Below are 18,075 nucleotides of genomic sequence, written 5' to 3' on the forward strand. Positions count from 1 at the left end.
TTCCAGTAAGGACAGGTTAATTTCCTGACAGAACAGAGCAAAGCTCCTCAAAACCTCTGCAGTTGTTATGTTAAGCCACCTGGATTCACAACTTCCTAACAATTTAAGGAATTTGAGCCAGTGAGAGGGTTTTAAGAACAAGGCTTTATTCCCTCATGCTTGTACACCTAAGCCAGGCAAACACAGGCAAGAGCAATGCCCAGCTCTCCCTTCTCTCACAGCTCTGCTGCCCTCTCATTTATTGAGTGACTCCTAGAGAATTCTTGCAACTGAGACTGCTCAGGTAGGACAGGGATGTGGTGTGGGATGGACCCAAAGCAGTGCAAAAGGTGGGAGCAAGTCCTGACAGGGGGTGCCTGCTACAGAAGCCCAGAGGGGCAGTTTAAAGGAGCAAGGTCCCCTTCTGAAGTGCTGGATGAGGCTGGTGGCACATCCTTGTTCTTTGCTCCTGACAAAACAGAGGAGTAGTCTCCTCCAGGGAACTACCTGATTTTGGAATTGGAGATATCCAGCTCCAGGTGCATCAAGTGTCGCTCTCCACCCTCGTTCAGCTTGCGGTTCTCTGTAACCTGAGCCAGGAAGGGGTTCTTGGCATCAAACGGGCTGGAAGGAAAGACAAAGGCCCTCTGGTTACTCTCCTGCAGGCTCATGGAGCTCCTTGTATCCAGGCATGTTCCCTCTGCCTCCAGAGCAGGCTCCCATGATGTGGTTCCTGTTCCAAAGCACACTGCACCACAGCACACACCAAATTATGATCTGCTGCTCCCCACACTGGCACAGAAAACAGGTCCTTTTCCTTCTCAGCACAGCCCAGCAGTCAACAGCTTCTGCCCCATTAAGAACACATGACACAGAACTGGATTGGAGGGACTGTCACAACATCTCAAAGGAATATTTCAGGCTGGAATGAATTTTTAAAGCTCATCTCCCCACAGCAATACTGCCAGCAGCCATCATGCACTAGCCATTCCAGGCAAGGAAAGGCTCAGGACAGATGCTGTGGATGTAGCAGCCAAACAGCACATAGAGCCACCTCCTCACCACGAATGATTCATTAATTGGGGAATCTCAGAGTCCCACTGGAGATCTGAGCCCATTTCTCTTGGGCAGAGACCTGCTGTGCTGCAGAAATGGCACTTGATTGTTAGAAACACATCAAGGAGCCATCAGCCAAGACCTGCCCCATGTACACCCTGCCCAGGGGGTGTGGCACTCACGGCTTCTGGTTCTCGTAGCTCTTGAGCCGGCCCATCTCCCCCGTGTAGACTTTGTTCATGTTCACATCTGTGTGCACCACCAGCTCGTACTGCCGGATGCTGGAGGGAGAAAAGGGAGAGAAAAAAATCAAACTGGAACCCACGAGGTACAGCTGGAACCATCATCTCCTTTGCTGGATTTGCTGCAGCTCAAAAACAAATGCAAATCCCAGCCCTTTGCCCCTCTCGAGACATGAGGGACCAGGCAGACTGCAGAAAACCCAAAGCAAGGGGAACCCTCAGCCTCCCTGGAGCCTCACAACCAGCACAGCCATCCCCAGAGGAACCAAACCCATCACCTCCCCACTCAGAACAGGAACCCAGAGCTGGGCTCAAACTCACACCTGGATGGGCTCAGGCCAAACATCCCTGTTCTACTTCACTCATGCCCTCCTCAAGTCTGGAAGGGGAGGCAAGGCAGAGGAAAGGGAACAGCAGCCCAGGGCTGACAGCACAGCCACCAGTCAGAGGTGGCCAGTCTCTGACACCCCAAAGGAGCTGCTCCCAAACCCACCTGGACTCTTCTCCTGTAGCCTCCACCCCGAAGTGCTCACACACTGCTGGCCAGAACTGCTCTCTCCAGGTGATGAAGTCTTCTTCCAGGCTAGCCAGGGCAGAAGAGAGAGTCAATAACCCAGCCCCATTCCCAGAGGAGCCATCTGAGATCCCTTTGGTCTTCCTCCCATCACTGGGGGAAAAGGCATTTGCCTTAGACCCAGGCACCTTTGATCATGCCCACAGATCACCAGGAAAGTGCTGGCAGAGCACTGAGTGGGAACTGTTGCTACACCAGACACCCCTCCCTTCACCAGGTCTGCCAAGGAAGGCTTTGATATTTAGGCTCAGTCTTTAAAAAACTCAGCTCCCTATTGTCCACCCATCAGGTGACCTTCCTAAAAGGTCATGATTCCACCATGGCACTGCTAATTTTTCTGGGCTCAGAGCTTTCCATACATGGCATATCCCTCCCATAAGGCCTTGAAGACCTTAGAGGTAGAGCCACAGGTCGATGTAATGTCCCAAGGTGCTCAAGTGAGCACAAAGAGGTAAAAAAAAAAAAAGAAAATATTATTGTCTGAGCTGGAAAATTGCTGCTTCCCACCATAAAATGCTTCCCAAGGAGATTAATCTGCCTCCTTCACTGGGATGGGCGAGTTTATCCACACAGGCTGGGTTAGCCATGGAGCTGCAGCAGGGCAAGGGCAGAGGAGGCTGCAAAGCCTGCTCCTGTGTGTACCCACGGGCATGGGCATTTAAAGCTGATGTGGGATTTCCCAGACACAGGATCCCTTCGGATACTCCCTGTGCACAGGGATCTGACTGTGGGAGAGACAGCAGACACACGCTCAAAAACGTGCCAACCCCAACAAGGAGCCCTGTGGAGTTTATTTCTGCCTCGGTAGTAGAACCAATTCCCTGTCAAGGCCCCTTCCAAGATGCTTTCAGCCAGCTCTGAGCAGCCCCTCACCCCAAGGCACTCACTTGCCATCGTCATCTCCCAGCCCAAGCTCGAAGATGCGCTGGGCTCCGAGCTCCTCCAGTCTCTTGTCCACGTACTTCCCCATGGCATTGAAGTGCTCGTAAGTCTTGTTCCCCAGCCCAAAGACCTGGTAGGGAACACTCATGAGCACAGAGAAACAGGAGGTGGACTCTCCTCATCCATTATCACCCAGCCAAGTAGCACCCAGCAAAGGATGCTGAAGAAAGACAGCGAGACCTCTCCCAGCTCCCCATCAGCTCTCAAGTAAGAATCTACCACTGCAGAGTGTGTGGTTAGGAAGCACCAGCACCTCCCCTGAGGCTGGATGCACTTCCAAGAGCTCCTGCACATCTCCTCGTGGGACAGCCTGGAGAGCCACTGCTGGCCTTTGCCTCCCACAAACCACGCAGTAAATGTTTGCTCACTGCTTCGCACAGAGCAGCTTCACATCTCCACCAGTGGATTTTATTCTCATTTGCAATTATTATGCTGCCTGAGGAATTTGGCCAGGGTTTAGGTGAGGTGGTTGTTTCTCAGCCAGTTATTCAGCTCAGCACAGGAAGAGAGCTACACATTCCTCCAAGTGACTTAATCTGTGGGAGAAGATCTGGCCCTGGGCTGCTCAATTAGCTTCTGAAGAGCAGCAGCAGCCTGTAGCTCATTTAGACTTGTATTCGGTGCCTGCAGGGCTGTTTGGGGCTGTTTATACCAGGAAGCCCTCATGATTTAGAGGGTGGAGAGAGAACTCTGACATTTGCATTTAAAGCCTCCAGATGTACATTTGCAAGTGTCCACAAAGCCTGGGCAGGAAGACAGCAGGGACCTCATCCCAGACAAGGTACACAAGGCACAGACATCGTGTTGGGCCTCTCCCCAGGCCACACTGGAGGGCTCTTGGCCTTTCTGCCCAAATGCAACCCAAAAGCTGGAATGGGGCCACTTACTGCAAACCGGAGACCCGACAGGTCGGCATCGGCCTCCTGCAGCCAGTCGTAGAAATCCTGGGCATTGTCCGTGGGATCCCCCTCTCCATAGGTGGCCATGCAGAACACAGCCAAGGATTTGTCAATCTCAGAGAGGCGACTCAGGTCTGACTGCAACCAAAGGAAAGAAGGAATCTTCAAGGATCCCACAATGTGGCTGTTGGGCAATTCCTATTCCCTCAGTGTAGGTGTGTGAACAGCACCACACGTTTACAGAAGGGGCTGGGAAAGGTCAAAGCCACCCAAAATGGCAGGGAAAATAAAGCCAACCACCCTCACTGGACTGCAAGTCAGTATATCTACCCCACCAGAAAAGCAATGGGATTTTCCATGCAAGGCTTTAAGGGAGCAGGAGAAGGTAGAATGGCAAGGACCGAGCCCGTATCTGCATCTCTCAGGCTGATCCTTTCTCCCCTAGATGACACTACTAAAAAGCCAATTATCCTTTGGCCAAGGTCATTGTTATTTTTTTAGAGGGCATTGAAAGGTTGTTACTATCCCAAGGCTGTTCAGGGCTAAATTACCAGGTCATACTCCTCTGGATCTGCTGCCATGCCCCGGAGGCCATAACGATGGGCATCTTTGGAGAGGCGATTGGCAAACTCCTCTGCTGTGCCCGTCTGGGAACCGTAGAAAACCACTATATTTCGGCCCTGGAGAGAAAGAAAAATCCTTTTTAAATGGTGATTAGTCATTTGGCAAATGCGTGGATGAAGTACAGACAAAGGAAATGCCTGGGATCAGGAATCCTGGACTGCAACCTAAAGGCAACCAGGAGTCTGAGCCTGTGCAGGACTCCAAGGGTTTGGCAGAAAACTCAAGGCTGAACTGTTAATGAGAACATGACTCAGAGGGGAGGCTCAGGTCAGACTAAAACCCAAAGCAAAGAATAAACCTTCCAGATTTATTCTCAACTTTGAGGCTGTGGAGTGACTCCTGGAAACAGGGGACACCCTGGATGAGAAGGCAGAACTTGCCAAAGGCTCTGAGCAAGTGCCTAAGCACCAGAGCTCCTGCTCTGCCACAAGCCAGCTACTTTGAAGTCCAACAGAAAATGCATCCAGCCGTTGCTTCTTCCTCTGCTTCCTCTTATGTCCAGACCAGCAGAGTCAAAAGCTGACAGTTCTGTGTACCACAATTCCCATTCCACAGCCAGCCAGTTTGGGAACCAACCACACAGATAAACAACTGCCAGCCAATGACTTTAAAGTCTCTGCCATTTCCCTCCTGACTTTGATCTCATATTACATTATTTTTTTCCACCGAATTTTCACTTTAATTTCTTCTCTTAAGAACAACTCTCAGGCACAGACTAAAAGAGCTATTCCTGGCTGCTCACACAGATTTCCTCTGGATGCTCTCTGCAGCAGGCATGTGTCTGTATCCAAACCAAATCCTTCTGCTGACAGTCTCCAGAGCAAACTGGCATGGGCATGAGCTCCCCCACATTCCCAGAACAAGCAGCTTACCGTCTTCTTCATCTTCTCGATGAAGCTGCTGTCTCTCACTGGAGCTGCTCTGAAAGACAAGAGGAACTCTTTTCAGATGAGCACATTCATTTTTGAGGTCAGGAATAAGCAAGTGGGGAAAAAGTGGCCTCCAGACCTCAGGAAAGCTGCCCAAAAGGGTGTGAATCTCCACTGACCACTGTTATTCACCCTGCCCCAGGGATGGCCATCACTCATCCACAGGGCTTCTGCACACAACCACGGAGCAGGGACTCGGAGCAGAAGGGAAAAGCTGAGCCCCTGCCTGACTCCCATCAGTGAATCTTCCCACAGGAAAAGCCCAGGCACTCAGCCCTGCCCACCAAGAAACCTTTATCAACTGCCCTGAAAGGTTTCACAGCTGAGCAGGTTAAAGGATCTCACAGGAACAGGTCTCTAGATAAGTCTCAGGGGCTAAGATATGGTATGAGAGAAGGGAAGGGATTGCTCCCTGCTTCCCACACCCCCATGGGCATGCAGGATCAGTCCTGAGCCATGCTCCCCCAGGACACATCCCCCAAACCTGAAGTCAAACAGGGCTAAAAATCTGCTGTTTCAGCCTCAAAACAGCATGCCCCAGAGCTGGAGAGCCCTGTGGAGCAGACACATGCAGCTGATCAGACCCACAGAGCTCCTGGCAAGGCAACCACTGCCAGCTGAGGTCCTTTGGAGGCGGGTTCCCATTCCCAGGACAGATCTCCTGCACAGAACATTTGCATTACTGGATGGACATGGCTTTCCCTAGCTTGGAAGGGGGACAAACCACAGCAGAGCCACAAACATGGAGGTAGGGATTCCCACTGCTGTGGCTGCCCTGTTAGGGAAGGAGCAGGAAGAGCTTTGCTATCCTTAGCACATCTTTGGATTTTCAGTGTCATGGAGTGAAAACAACCCGGCCCTGGGGACCCTGGGAGCCTCACAAGCAGAGGTGACCATAGCTACAGTCAGATTAGGTGCTGGGAGCTTTTCACAGCAGGCAAGGCCAGGAGCTCCCTTGCTGTCCTCCCCACCAAAACTTCGGTAAGCAGGGAAGAGGAACGTGGGACCCATTCCCATTTCACAATGGAAGAATGCAAGGCCAAGGCCGGGTCTCCTGTGGGAAGAGAGAAGCCTCCAGGCAAAAAACAAATGGTTTTGGCTCCAGCCCATGTGAGAATGTGAAGAGCTTGCTAACAGTTTCCTCAGCTCTGTAGCCCAGAGGGAGGGATCCTGCAGATGTGCTGAGAGGCATTTGGGAGAGCACACACATGCAGAGCACCAGGGTGGGGGACGGTCATAAAACATCCCTTCGAGCACCCCTTCCTACCCAAAGGGATCAAGGAGCTCCATAACTGGGCCTGACAGCTCTGAGCACCAACAGTCTCAAACAAAAGAGAAAAGCACACACAAAGGACAAGCAAAGCCAACCCCAAAAAGCTCCCTGAGGCAGCCATGCTCCCAAGAGAGCTGCTTCACGCCCCTGCCTGGCTCTCTCAGCAGGTAACAGTCTCCCCGTGTTGTCATTTGTCCCCTGTTGGGAACTGGGATATCACAAATATCTTAAGGGAGCAGCCCCAGCCCTGCCCACGCTGCAGCCAAGGACAGGGACTCGGGAGAGCTCTCAAGACAAGGCTCTCACTTAGTTTTTGGCTCCTTGGTGAACTTCTTTAGTTCCTGCCCTCTGCAAATGAGATCCAATTAAAACAACACTTGGGTCAACTACTAAACAAAAAGCTTTTAAAGGAGGAGAAAAAGAAAAGTTTTTAGATCCTTTCAGCAAGCTCCCTTTGGAAGAGAAAAGGGTGCAGCACATGGAGCTCGTCTGTTTTCAAAGGAGGCAACCCCACACCAAAGTGAGTGGTGGAGAAAAGGCTGTGGCTCAGATACAGAAGAAATAATGAGCCTGGCTTTATAAAAAAGGACTACACAACTCCCTGAAATTGCTTCATCAGGGTGGCCTGAAAATCTGAGCAGTGAAAAAGCACAGGCACTAAAGGCACTAAACGACACTCATTTTCACTGCACTGCCAGGGAAACTTGGAAGAGAAAGTTTGTCCTCAGCAAGGACTGCTCTTACAGCTTAGACAGCTCAGGGTAGCAGCTACAAGCACGAGAAGAAGCATTGGGTGGAGGGAAGGGGATTAACCCCATTGTCAGAGTGAGTCTGTAGCTTGTACAGCTCTCCCACACTTGGTGAGGGCCCACAGCACAAGTGACTCCCAAGGCTCTCTGTCACTTTAGTTTCAGGAGAAAGAAAAAAAAAAAAGACAGGGGAGGAAGCTCCCAACACCAAAGTCTGTCTCAGCTGAACACCTCTCCTTCAGAAAGCTCCTGTTCTCATGGCTTTCCTGCTGAAAGCACAGATCCATCCAGAAGTGAGGATGCAGTCTGGATGCTGCAGAGAAACCGAGCACCGACAGCAGGGTCTCCTCTGGAGCAGCCTGCTTCCAAGCAGAGCCTCTCCCTTTCCTTCTCCTCCTGTTGCAGAGGGAGGAGGCACCCACTCCACCCAGCTTTGGAGCTGGAAGGATCCCGCCAGCCCGTCGGGCAGAGTAACTCACCTGGCCATGGCCGGCTCTTCCCGCGGGGCCGAGTACACACAGCCCATGGCCGGGCAGGGAGGAGGCAGACAAAGAGTCCAGGGCAGCCGTGTGTCTGCAAGGGGAGCTGTGGGGGGACGGATCTAACTTAGCTCTGGAGCCACACGCACACAAGCCTTTCCATTCTGCTCCTCCTGGGCGTTAAAACCGAGCGTCAGCCTTTTGTTGAGAAGAAGAGAGCCAGCACAAAAGGTCCCAGCACGGGTCATAGCAGGAGTGGTCCTGTCCACTCCAGTCCTCGTGGTGGGGCTTTGGAAGTTACTGAGTGGATCTGCACAGTCCTGAGAAACTGCAACATCTGGCAGCAGTGGCAGAAAGGAATTAGGAGTGGAGAATGAAACCTCCCAGGATCCTCCGCAGCACACGTCCCTCTCCCATCCGCGCGGAGCAGGGGGACGGGACACAAAACCCTCCCCCAGCCTTGTTCCCTTGGAAACTGTTTATATCACAGCTGCTTTTATATATATTCTTAAAAAAGAAAAAAAAGAAAAGGAAAAAAAAGCTTGATGCTATAGCTGAATGAAACGATTCCAGACACTGCGTGAGCAACGCTTCGGGTAACTATGGCAGTGCCATTACGGAGGCAGCTCAAAGGAGTTTGTTTTGCATAGGATCCCATTAAATTAAATTAGAGATGGTCTCTCTCACACACACAGGCAGCAGAGAGCTAATCAGGCTAAGGACTTGGAGCAATTCCTGCCACAGGAAGCCCTACAAGTACCAGGGAATGGATTTCTGCATAGCTGCAGAATAGAGATAAGCCAGTTTCTGTCCCAAACAATGCTAAAGAGGGGGGAGAAGGGAGAGGGTGACACCCAGCATACCAATGACTGTCCCGCCTGCATCTCCCCCGATGACTGTCTGCAGAGTGGGGACATTAGAAGGGAAAGAAATCTGTGATTGAGAAACTTGCAGAGGAGGAGCAGCCAAAGAATAAAAATAAATTCCTGCATTCCCCAGCACTGGCCCTGCGAGGAAGCACGGTGGCCGTGGCTGCGTGGCGATCCAGAGCTGCTCTCCCTAATGACATCTGCAGAGCAGGCTGCAGGGAGGGCTGCTCTGGTGGTTTTAATTAAGTCTGAAAATGGTCAAAACACAAGCAATGCTCAGTCAGTGGGATCCCAACCTGGCCCACACACACGTGTTACAAGTCACAGGTACAGGACACCTCATATGCAGGAAGCCACGGCATGCGCTGGCTTCTGTCCCTTCTGTGGGGACTTTGGGCAGGAAAACAGCTCCACTTGGCTTAAGGGTGATCAGCAGCCTGACCCCTTCACTGAGCTGTGGCTGAACCTGAAGAGGCATTGCTGGGACAAGATCATGACCATTCCCAGGCCACGCAGAGAGAACCCAGCCCAGAACAGGGCATTTCAACCATGCATCTGCTCTACCACAATCAAGGGCAGTAACAACAGTGGCATTTCCTCTGCAGACCCTGCTGAGCTGATGTGGTTTTATCAAGGTGTGCTGCTCCCAAAAACCCCAGAAGGGCACTGAGGTGCTGGATGCTGTGTTTAGGTCAGAGACTCTGCTTGCACTCTTCAGCACTGCAAACAAATCACTAAAGCAGCAGCCATTGTGATGTGTCTGAATTGTTATTCAGCACCTTCATCCTCCAGTATTCTGAGGCTGAAGCTGGGGGGCCAAAGTGACACAACACAAACCATCACCCAATGCCATCAGACAAAGCAGTTCAGGACCCTTTGGGAAGGCAGTTTGGTTCAGGCAGAGCTGAAGAAACACCTCCTCTAAAGGTCAAGGCTCTCCATTCCAGCCAGAGACAGCCCCACCAAGGCCCCTCTGCCTTCACAGGTCTGGGTCAGCTTCCCTGCCTGCCCAGGGGCCCACCTGCCATATCCAGCCACCCACAGGCAGAGGTTGGCAGTGTGATCCTGTGTCTTGTTGATTTGCTTGTTCATCAGAAAGGAAACTCTACCCCAGATTCAAGGATTACAGGAGGGAAGGAAACCCAAGGCTGACCAAGCTTGTTTTCCCACTCATTTTCCTCCCAGTTCCAGGCATCCCATAAAATCCAACTGAAAAGCTGCAGGAAGTCACTGTCTCAGCCCTGAAGGATGGATGTGCCCCGAGCCACAGCCTTGGCTTTTAGGGCCACACTGCCCTTGGACCGGCTTGATACAATGACCACAGCAGGGCTGCAGCAGGACACAGGGAAAAACCACTTCACAGCCTCCTCTCACTCTGCACCTGCCTGGCTGACACTTTTCCAAAGTGCAATTGTGAGAGACAACTTGCAGAACAACCTCACCTCTCTGGTTACAGGTGACAGGAGATGCTGCTGTTCCACATCTCCCACAAGGAGCAGTTGCTCCCTCCCAGCCACTGCTCACAGGGACACAACAGGCAGCACAGACCCCACAGAGGAAACAAAGTGCCTGTGAGGCAGCTCAGAGCCAGGACCTGCAGCCAGGCTGGGATGGAGGCCCATGTGCTGAGGCCCTGCAGCAGAACAAGGTGGTAACACACACCACAAGTCGAAGTTTCTCTGCAAGGTCACCACGGCCTCTGGAAGAGCTGCACATGATGGGCTGTAGGTGCAATCAGTCACAAGGATGGGGAGCATGGGAGCCCAGGCTGTGCCATGCCAGGATCTAATTTCAGACAGACAGTGCCCTTTCCCCAGCCAGCTCAGCTCTCACTGCAGCACAGCCCTTCTTAAAATCTCTGGAGGCGACCACGTGCACTTACACAGCCCTGTCTGGCAGGCATGAGAGGGAAAGCATCCCAGCAATCCAACAGAACACATTCCCAAGGTAAGGCTGAGCAGGCACAGGCAGCTGGGCTGCTGCCAGCCATGTGTGCACCCATCTGCACAAGGTACCACAGCCAGGGACACTGCTGCCCTTTGAAACCCTGCCAGCCAGAAAATGTACTTTCCAAACTCCTGCGACGCCAGAAACAAAGAATGAGCTAAAAAGCCCAGCAGAAAACTGATGTTAAGTTTGGAATGTGACTGAGACAAGGAACCAAGTGCACCCAGATCTCCACCTGCATGGCTCGTTCCTGGCCCCAAGCCCTTTGCAGAAGACAGGGTGGAACAAAGCTCTCCCTCTCCAAATCCAGCCTCCCACTGCTGTGGTAACCTGGCATCAAAAGCCAATCAAGTTTTACAGGAGCTGCCAAGCGGCTCATCCCAGGAACTATCTCCCAGCTCCCCAAGACTATTCCTTTCCTTCATAGCTAGGGGTGGATAAGGCTTCCAACATGAAACCTGCTTAAAAGCAAGTCCACCTTTCTCCAGATTTACCTAAATGTGACTTTTATCAGAAAACACCAAGAACAGCCAACGCAATCCTTAAGAGTTTTGAAGTACAGCCAGAGGCTTTCCTGCCTGACCTTTTCCTGCCTTGCTCGGGAAAGGCCAATTCCCGATTTGGGCCACACGGTGGGGTAAGACAGAACTGCAGCCTGCCTCTTCCTCCGGCATTTCTGCATCGTGAGCAGAACACACAGCAGCTGAGGGCAGAGAAACGCCCCCTCACCGACCTCCCACAACCCAGCGGAGCCTCCCAGAACCCACCACAAGCAAGAGAGAAAAGCTCCACTGGTCCCACCCAGCCTGAGAGTTGTTACTTACACTGACTGCATTTTGGGGAGCTCAGGCACTTCCTCCTTTTTCTTGCGGAAGAAGAACCAGTAGGTAAAAAGGCCGGTGATGAGGGAGATGAGGAACACATCCATCATGCTGAAGAGAGAGTCCTGCTGTGTAGTGCTGTCTGGAGAGGAGATGGTTGGGTCCATGCTGGCTTCCCCCATGGCAGTCAGAGGCACTGCAAGCAAGGAAAAACAATGAGCACCAGCAGCCACATGGGACAGCATTGAAGGACATCCAGAAAATGCTTTTTGCTTTACACTTAGTCTTAGGAGCACAAGGCCACCCAACAAGTCTTTGGATCAAACACACTAAGATTCTTTTGTGCTCCAAGGTGTCCCACCAAGCTTTTCCCTTCCTGCTGCATCCATGCTGATCCATCTGAAGTGATTTCTGCTCTCCCTCTGCCAGCAGCATCGGAGCAACCCCACACTCCAGCCAAGGAGCCCAACCCGAATCCTACTGATGCCCCAGCAATACTCAATAGGGATTCATGGCCAGCCTTTACTAAAGCCCTTATTCACCACAGAGCCCCTGAGATGTTACTGGGGGATGACCCCACTCTTCCAGCCGCCCCACAGATCTGGGGGTTCCTCCCTCCTTCCCACAAGGTGATAGGATGTCCTGGCCCCACTGCTGTGCTGATAAACCACAGAGCAGGACTGTGGCACGAACTCCCGTGAGCATCCCCACAACAGGTTGTTGTTACAACACAAATTATGAATATTTCTGATTTCCTCCCCTGCAGATTGGATTCATCATCCATCTCTTTCTGGGCCTCTGGCTTCCCAGTTCCCTCCATGATTTCCCCCAGTTTAACTTCCATCTCCTTGAACTACTCCTTTCCACTTACCAAGGCAGAGTTTAAGTGACTTGGGACTTGCCCACAACCACTCCCAGAGTCTGTGGTAGCACAAGGACAAACACACAGCCCTCAAATACCCAACCAGCCCTATGGCCCCTGTCCTTCCCCTGGGGAGCCACCCATCACTCCCTCCCTCCCTCCCACTGCTGTGCCAAAGCTCTGAACTCCTCCGACCCTAATCCAGATTGCAAGATTATCTTCCCTGCACACAAGGACACACTCTGACCAAGTAAACAGATAATTAACTCAAAACTTGATTTGGAAGGGCAAAGTGACTCTCTTCTTGTATTTGGGCATCCTGCCAAGCCTGGAGACCATGGACATTTGAACTTGCACCCAGAAAAGTGACTCAGAGCCATGGTGGTGCCACAGGAGGGAAAGGATACGTGCCATGCCTGAGAAATAAAAGTGACTGAAGCTGAAGGTTATGCCAACACATTCAGGAGCTGGGAAGAAAACGGAAGGTGAAGCTTAGGGAGCACTAATGAGGGACACCAGCTACAACCTCCAGCAAAGAACAACCCCTTGTTGTTACCCCCACAAGGGAAGTGCAGCTCCAGACAACACACAGCCCTGTGCCACAGGGCACCAGCTATAAAAAGCACTCTGTGGAGCACAGGGAGAAGTCCACAGCCACCTGGCAGTGACCCTAGACGGGTACTCTGGCAACCCAACTAGTGCTCAACCCCACAAGAAGTTTCATTTGGTGGAGAAGTTGGCACGTAACTGCATTACAAGGGGCACTAAAACACCACTGCAAAGCTTCCCTTGGGTTCCCAGAGAAGGCACCAAGGCAGGGTGTTGGAAGAAAAATAAGAGTGATGTGACACAAGCAAACTGCACATTCCTCTCCATCAGGCAGGTCACCCTGTCCTCCCTCCTTGCTAACAGGCTTTCCATTGCTGGATCTTGGAGCCAAGCAAGAGCTGGATGTTACTTCTGTACAACTGTAGACTAAACTGTTAGTTAAAGCCTCCACAACTGGGGCTTAGTTGCCAAAAAGGCACAGCTCCCAGGAGGATCCCTCTCCTCCTACTTGTCTGGTTCCAGTATATCACCAAGGAGCTGGTCTGGCAATCAACACCAGAGGAATATGCTGATGGGGGAAAAACATTGCTGGTTTATTGCTTTTATACCTGATGAAAGCCCAGAAATTTTAATTACAAGCTCTTCTCCTCTTCCCCTCTGCCACCCCACCTCATCTGTAGGAATCTCAGCCAAAATTTGCCAGGCAACCCATCCTTTCACAGAGTTTTGGGGTTTTGGTTCTTGCCATCTCACTCATCACTTAAACTGCTCTTTACATCTCAGGGAAAAAAAGCCCTGAGGGCCAGTGGTCCGTGGTTCCCAGGGAGCCTCAGCTGCTGCCTGTGCACAGCATGGCCCAACTCTGCAAAGAGGTGGAGGAATCAGTGCCCAGACACAGGCAGGAGTAAATATCTCCAACTCTGCAAGGTGGGTTGGTTTTTTCAGTAGCAGTTTCATTGCCCAAACTACACAAGGGTGGACAATTCTCCTCATACAGGGCAATGATGGCCATGTCAGTGGGTCTTTCACCCACTTTCCCTGAAAACCCCAAGGCACATAAAGCAGTGACAAATCTTTGCTCAGAGGAAGCCATGAATAAAAACAAGGCTGATGGAGACCACGCTGAGCTGGTTTGGGGCAGATGCTGCAGCTCCTTCCCTTCTGAGCACCGAACCCAGCAGCAGCTGAGCCCTGGGGAAGGCTCCTTGCACAGGACACAGCAGCCCCCCCTTGTCACCAACTACAGGTGGAGGAGAGTTCCAAACCAGACAGGAGAGCAGCACGCAGACCACAGCAATTCCCAGCTCCAGATAGCTCAGACATGGATACTCATGAGCTGCCCTGGGTGGGCAAAGAATAGGGCAAGAATGAGCCTGTGCTCTCCTCAGCCAGGTGAGGGTTTTGTCTCCAGCCAAAATTCATCACTGTGCTCAAAGCAGCAGAGCTTCAGCTCCCAGAACAGAGGGGTTTGGCTTTCTCGAGCCTCCAGAGGTGGTCTGCTCTCCCAAGCAGTGCTGCCTTGGAAAGAGGCATCCTCGGGGAGGCAGCTCCCAGGAATGCTGCCTGGGTGGATGTGGGGGTGGAAGCTGTGCTATCTCCTTGCCTTGACCACGCTGCAACTCTCCAGTGCTTCAAAGGGGAACCCTGCAGCTGCAGCCAGGCCACCCAGTCACTGCCCACAGCCAGGGAAGGGAACATTCCAGGTTTATGGCTCTGGTTTGCTCTCCTCTCTTCATTCCCAATCTCCACAGCACAAAGTTTCCACGCTGATCTCTAACCCTGGGAGGAATCATGGTTACGGCCTAATGATGGAACACAGCACAAAAGCTGCTTTAATTTTGATGGTGGGCTCCCTCTGGTCCTGGACATTTGGTTATTCAAGCCTTACATCCCAGCTACAGATTCTTCTTTTTACTTTCCCTTCACCACCCCTACCCTCAGGAAAAGATTTGCTTAAACACAACAAGAGAAAGGCAAAGGATGTGAAATTAGACCTCATTTCTCGTTTTTAAAGGGTTGACATAACTCAGGAACTACTGAACTCTCTTCACCCAGCACAGGAAGATTATCCCTCAATTTATCTCAGTCTCACAGTTGTCTGTAACAATTATTCTCCAGAAGTTTACACCAACTCATTTTCAAATGCATGTCCTTTTCTAACTTCCAGTGAAAAGAAACCTGACTCTTACTCGAAATGTAGCTATGCTGGGAATCCTGCAGTCTCAGGAAGGGCCTTGGTAGAATCAAACTAGGTTTTTCAAAGGAAAAGGAAATTTATGATACAGAAGTAAAACTTTCCCTGACAACAGTTTCAAGGGTGGTCATTTTATCCACAGTGTTTATTACATCTTCAATCAAAGTCAGACAAGACGTCCATATCCCTGGAGGTTTTTTTAAATGGTAGCTCCAGTTCCTGGATCCCTGTTTATGCACACAGCAATCAGTCTCATCGAGATGTGAGCATTTACATCACACAGAAAAGTCACAACATTTTGAAAGATTGCAATGAAACAATGCTGTGTTTTAGCACAGCTTTTCAGCCCCTGAATGTGTGAATTTGCTTGATGCATGGCAGCTCACAATCATTCAAATCATCAGGGACCTTCTCTGCACATCTCCCTGCTAGCAAACAGACGTACTTCATCCTCATATTAAATGAAATTTATTCCTCATTCTCATGCACACCTTGGAAAAAAAGGACAGGAAGCACTCTCAGCGCCAGGCATCCTCAAATCCCCCCTGATTTCCATACAGACTAAAGGTGCTATAAGGCCACGAGGTTAAAAAGTATTTAAATATAGATATAAAAACAGTATTACAACAAACAAGACAGGCTGGGGAGTGATGAAAGTCAAGTGTTCAGCAATGAGAAGAGATCTATTCTCCTTCCTTGCATCAGATGCCCCCTAAAAGCACTCTGGGACACGGCACCACAATCACAAAACGTGGCTGGGAGGTTTCCCCTTCTGGAAGTCACATTGTGGTGTCTCCTAGTGACCAAAAGGCCTTGGCTCTGAAGCCAAGTTGGCAATCTGGGCAGGAAGTTGTCTCTTTGTGAGACTGAAGTAGCCTGTTTTTTAATGTAATATCTGTGATGAGTTCCAAGTACCTCAGGCCTCAGTTGAACTTCCCAGCCCCAAACCAGGACTGCAGCCTGTGACTCTTGCCCCAAAAACGAGCAACCAAGTTCTGTGCTTGACTCTGCCCTGTGCCACCATCAGCACACCCTGACCTGCAGCGTCAGCCTCGTCCAGAGGGGAAGGAGAAGGAAAACTGCTGAGTGAGCACAGCCTGGAGGCTGCTCACTGCTCCCACCTCTGATAATGGATCCCCAGCACCAGCCAGAGCACCAAAGAGCTCCTGATTCCAGCCCAAGACACCAGAGAGGGATCTCCACGAGCCCCACACACCCTACAGACACTGCCTGCCCTGGCACGGCTGGCACAGGGGCTGCCACCCCCAGAGCTGCCCCCGAGCTATCAAAACACCCACAATTTTCCCAAGCATCAGCACCCTTTGGACACCTGCAGATAAGCACAGGGGCTGCAGGTGGAACCTCTGTTTTGCAATACGTGCAGAAAAAGAATCGGCGGTGATGGAGTCAGAGGGATTGCGTGACAAACGTGCGTGCAGTGCCATCAGTCACTCTCTGCCCGACACTGGCACCGGCGCCGGGCTCCAGTCAAAGGGAGCTCACCAGGGTGCAGGCAGAGAAGCCTTCCCAGCCCCCAGCAAGGTCCAGGCTGTCTCAGCTGAGCACCAGCAAGGACAGCAGGTAGTGCTTTGGAGCCAAACCACCCCTGCAGCAATGAGATCCCCTCATTTCTCACAACACCACCACCACGGTGCCAACTCAAGCCCTGGAGCACCCATTCCCTCTCCACCAGCCCACCCATCCCATCCAGCAACACTTACCAAAGGACTGCTTTCCAGCTTCTCATAAACAGGAATTCATGCAAGTCTAACAGCAAATACAACAGCAATACACACTCAAAAAGCTCCTTCAGAGCAGCTGTCTCCAGCTCAGACTCCCAGTGAAAGCCCCACACAGGGCAGGGGACAAGGGGGCACCGCTGGTAGAGAGAGCACTCCTCGTGCTCCCTGCAGCCATGTGACAGTGGCCCTCATGTCCCTGACTCAGCACAGGCAGCACGTAGTGAGCAGAGAGGAAGTGCAGCTGTCACGATTTCCAGTGTTGGGAGCTCTGCGTGGCTGGGGATGTCACCGCTGCCACCAGATCTGCCAGACCCCTCTTTCTGACCAGGAAGGACCGTCCTGAATTCCCAAGGCAGAGGCAGGTGTGCATGACCAGACCTCCCTTCCCACCTTGTCTGCCCCAGGGGTTGCCCTTTCTCTTGTGCTGACCATGGCACAACACAGATTAGCCTTAAAAAAGCCCAGTTTTAAATCAGGGATCAATTATTTCCACCAGTGTCATGGCACAGCCCCAAAATTCAACCTCAGAACAGACACATAAATGATAAAGAGAGATAAGCAACCAAACCAGGTGAAAATTCCAATTCTTTGCACAGCAGTGACCTGCAGCCCGAGCTGTAGACACAATGGCAAAACAGGAGGACTGTAAACAGAAATTAAACAACTGAAACATCTGGGAGGAAAAAAGAAAGACCTCTCATAGGTCTGCAGAGTTTGTGGAGAGCTCACAGAGATGGCAGCACCAAAAGGAAGTTGCATTGAGACCCCATCACTCCTCACAGCAGCAGCAGTGGAGGAGAAGGAAGAGACTTGCCCACTAACAGGAATGCAGTCTTGTGACCAGCCAAGGGCTTTCTTCTTTCACCCACTAATGACACAAGACAGGCAGGTTACTGATGGCTGTCAGGAAGAGGAGCCCCACACACACAAGCCCAAGAGGAAGAAGGAGAGGCAGCAGCAGCAGCAAGAGCAGGGCTGTGGCTGAGGTGGCATTTCTGCCCAGGCTCCTGTGCCTGGTCTCCTCTGAACCCCAGTGCAGCCAGGACTTCCTGCATGTTAGTGTGTGGGATTGGGCCAAGAGACCCTCAGGGCAAAAACAGATCTTCTCTTATTCCTCTTCAGAATGCAACCAATTAGACTAAGGAATTTTACATCAGCCTGTGCCAATCTCAAATTAGCTCTTTTTACTTTCCTTTTTACTAAAAGGAGACCTGGCAGGAAAAGTAGTCCTTTCCAAAACAAAAGCAGCTCATGGAAGCACGTGCTCAGATCCAGGTTCTTTAACAATTGCCTTGGCTCAGCCTTTTCTCCACAGCTCTGCCACACGGAGATTGCATTTCCCATC

General features: G+C 51.5%; 1 protein-coding gene across 4 annotated transcripts in view; it reads right to left on the minus strand.

The window, feature by feature from the left end:
* LOC104691103 (NADPH--cytochrome P450 reductase) overlaps window positions 1-18,075 on the minus strand; it is a 28,542-nt gene that overhangs the window by 4,742 nt on the left and 5,725 nt on the right. For 2 of the 4 annotated variants that reach the window (XM_039562870.1, XM_039562869.1), the window contains exons 3-10: window positions 11,387-11,579; window positions 5,189-5,237; window positions 4,244-4,372; window positions 3,681-3,830; window positions 2,739-2,863; window positions 1,771-1,860; window positions 1,218-1,316; window positions 487-603 (exon numbers count right to left, since the gene is read on the minus strand). In XM_039562870.1, coding sequence (XP_039418804.1) covers window positions 487-603; window positions 1,218-1,316; window positions 1,771-1,860; window positions 2,739-2,863; window positions 3,681-3,830; window positions 4,244-4,372; window positions 5,189-5,237; window positions 11,387-11,565 — 938 coding nt within the window. In that variant the 5' untranslated portion in view covers window positions 11,566-11,579. Of the gene's footprint in view, window positions 1-486; window positions 604-1,217; window positions 1,317-1,770; window positions 1,861-2,738; window positions 2,864-3,680; window positions 3,831-4,243; window positions 4,373-5,188; window positions 5,238-7,746; window positions 8,092-11,386; window positions 11,580-16,709; window positions 16,870-18,075 lie in introns of those variants that run through there. The other 2 variants (XM_039562871.1, XM_039562872.1) reach the window with 2 other exon arrangements.

This window comes from Corvus cornix, chromosome 19 (genome assembly GCF_000738735.6).
Source record: "Corvus cornix cornix isolate S_Up_H32 chromosome 19, ASM73873v5, whole genome shotgun sequence".
Classification (NCBI taxonomy): domain Eukaryota; kingdom Metazoa; phylum Chordata; class Aves; order Passeriformes; family Corvidae; genus Corvus; species Corvus cornix.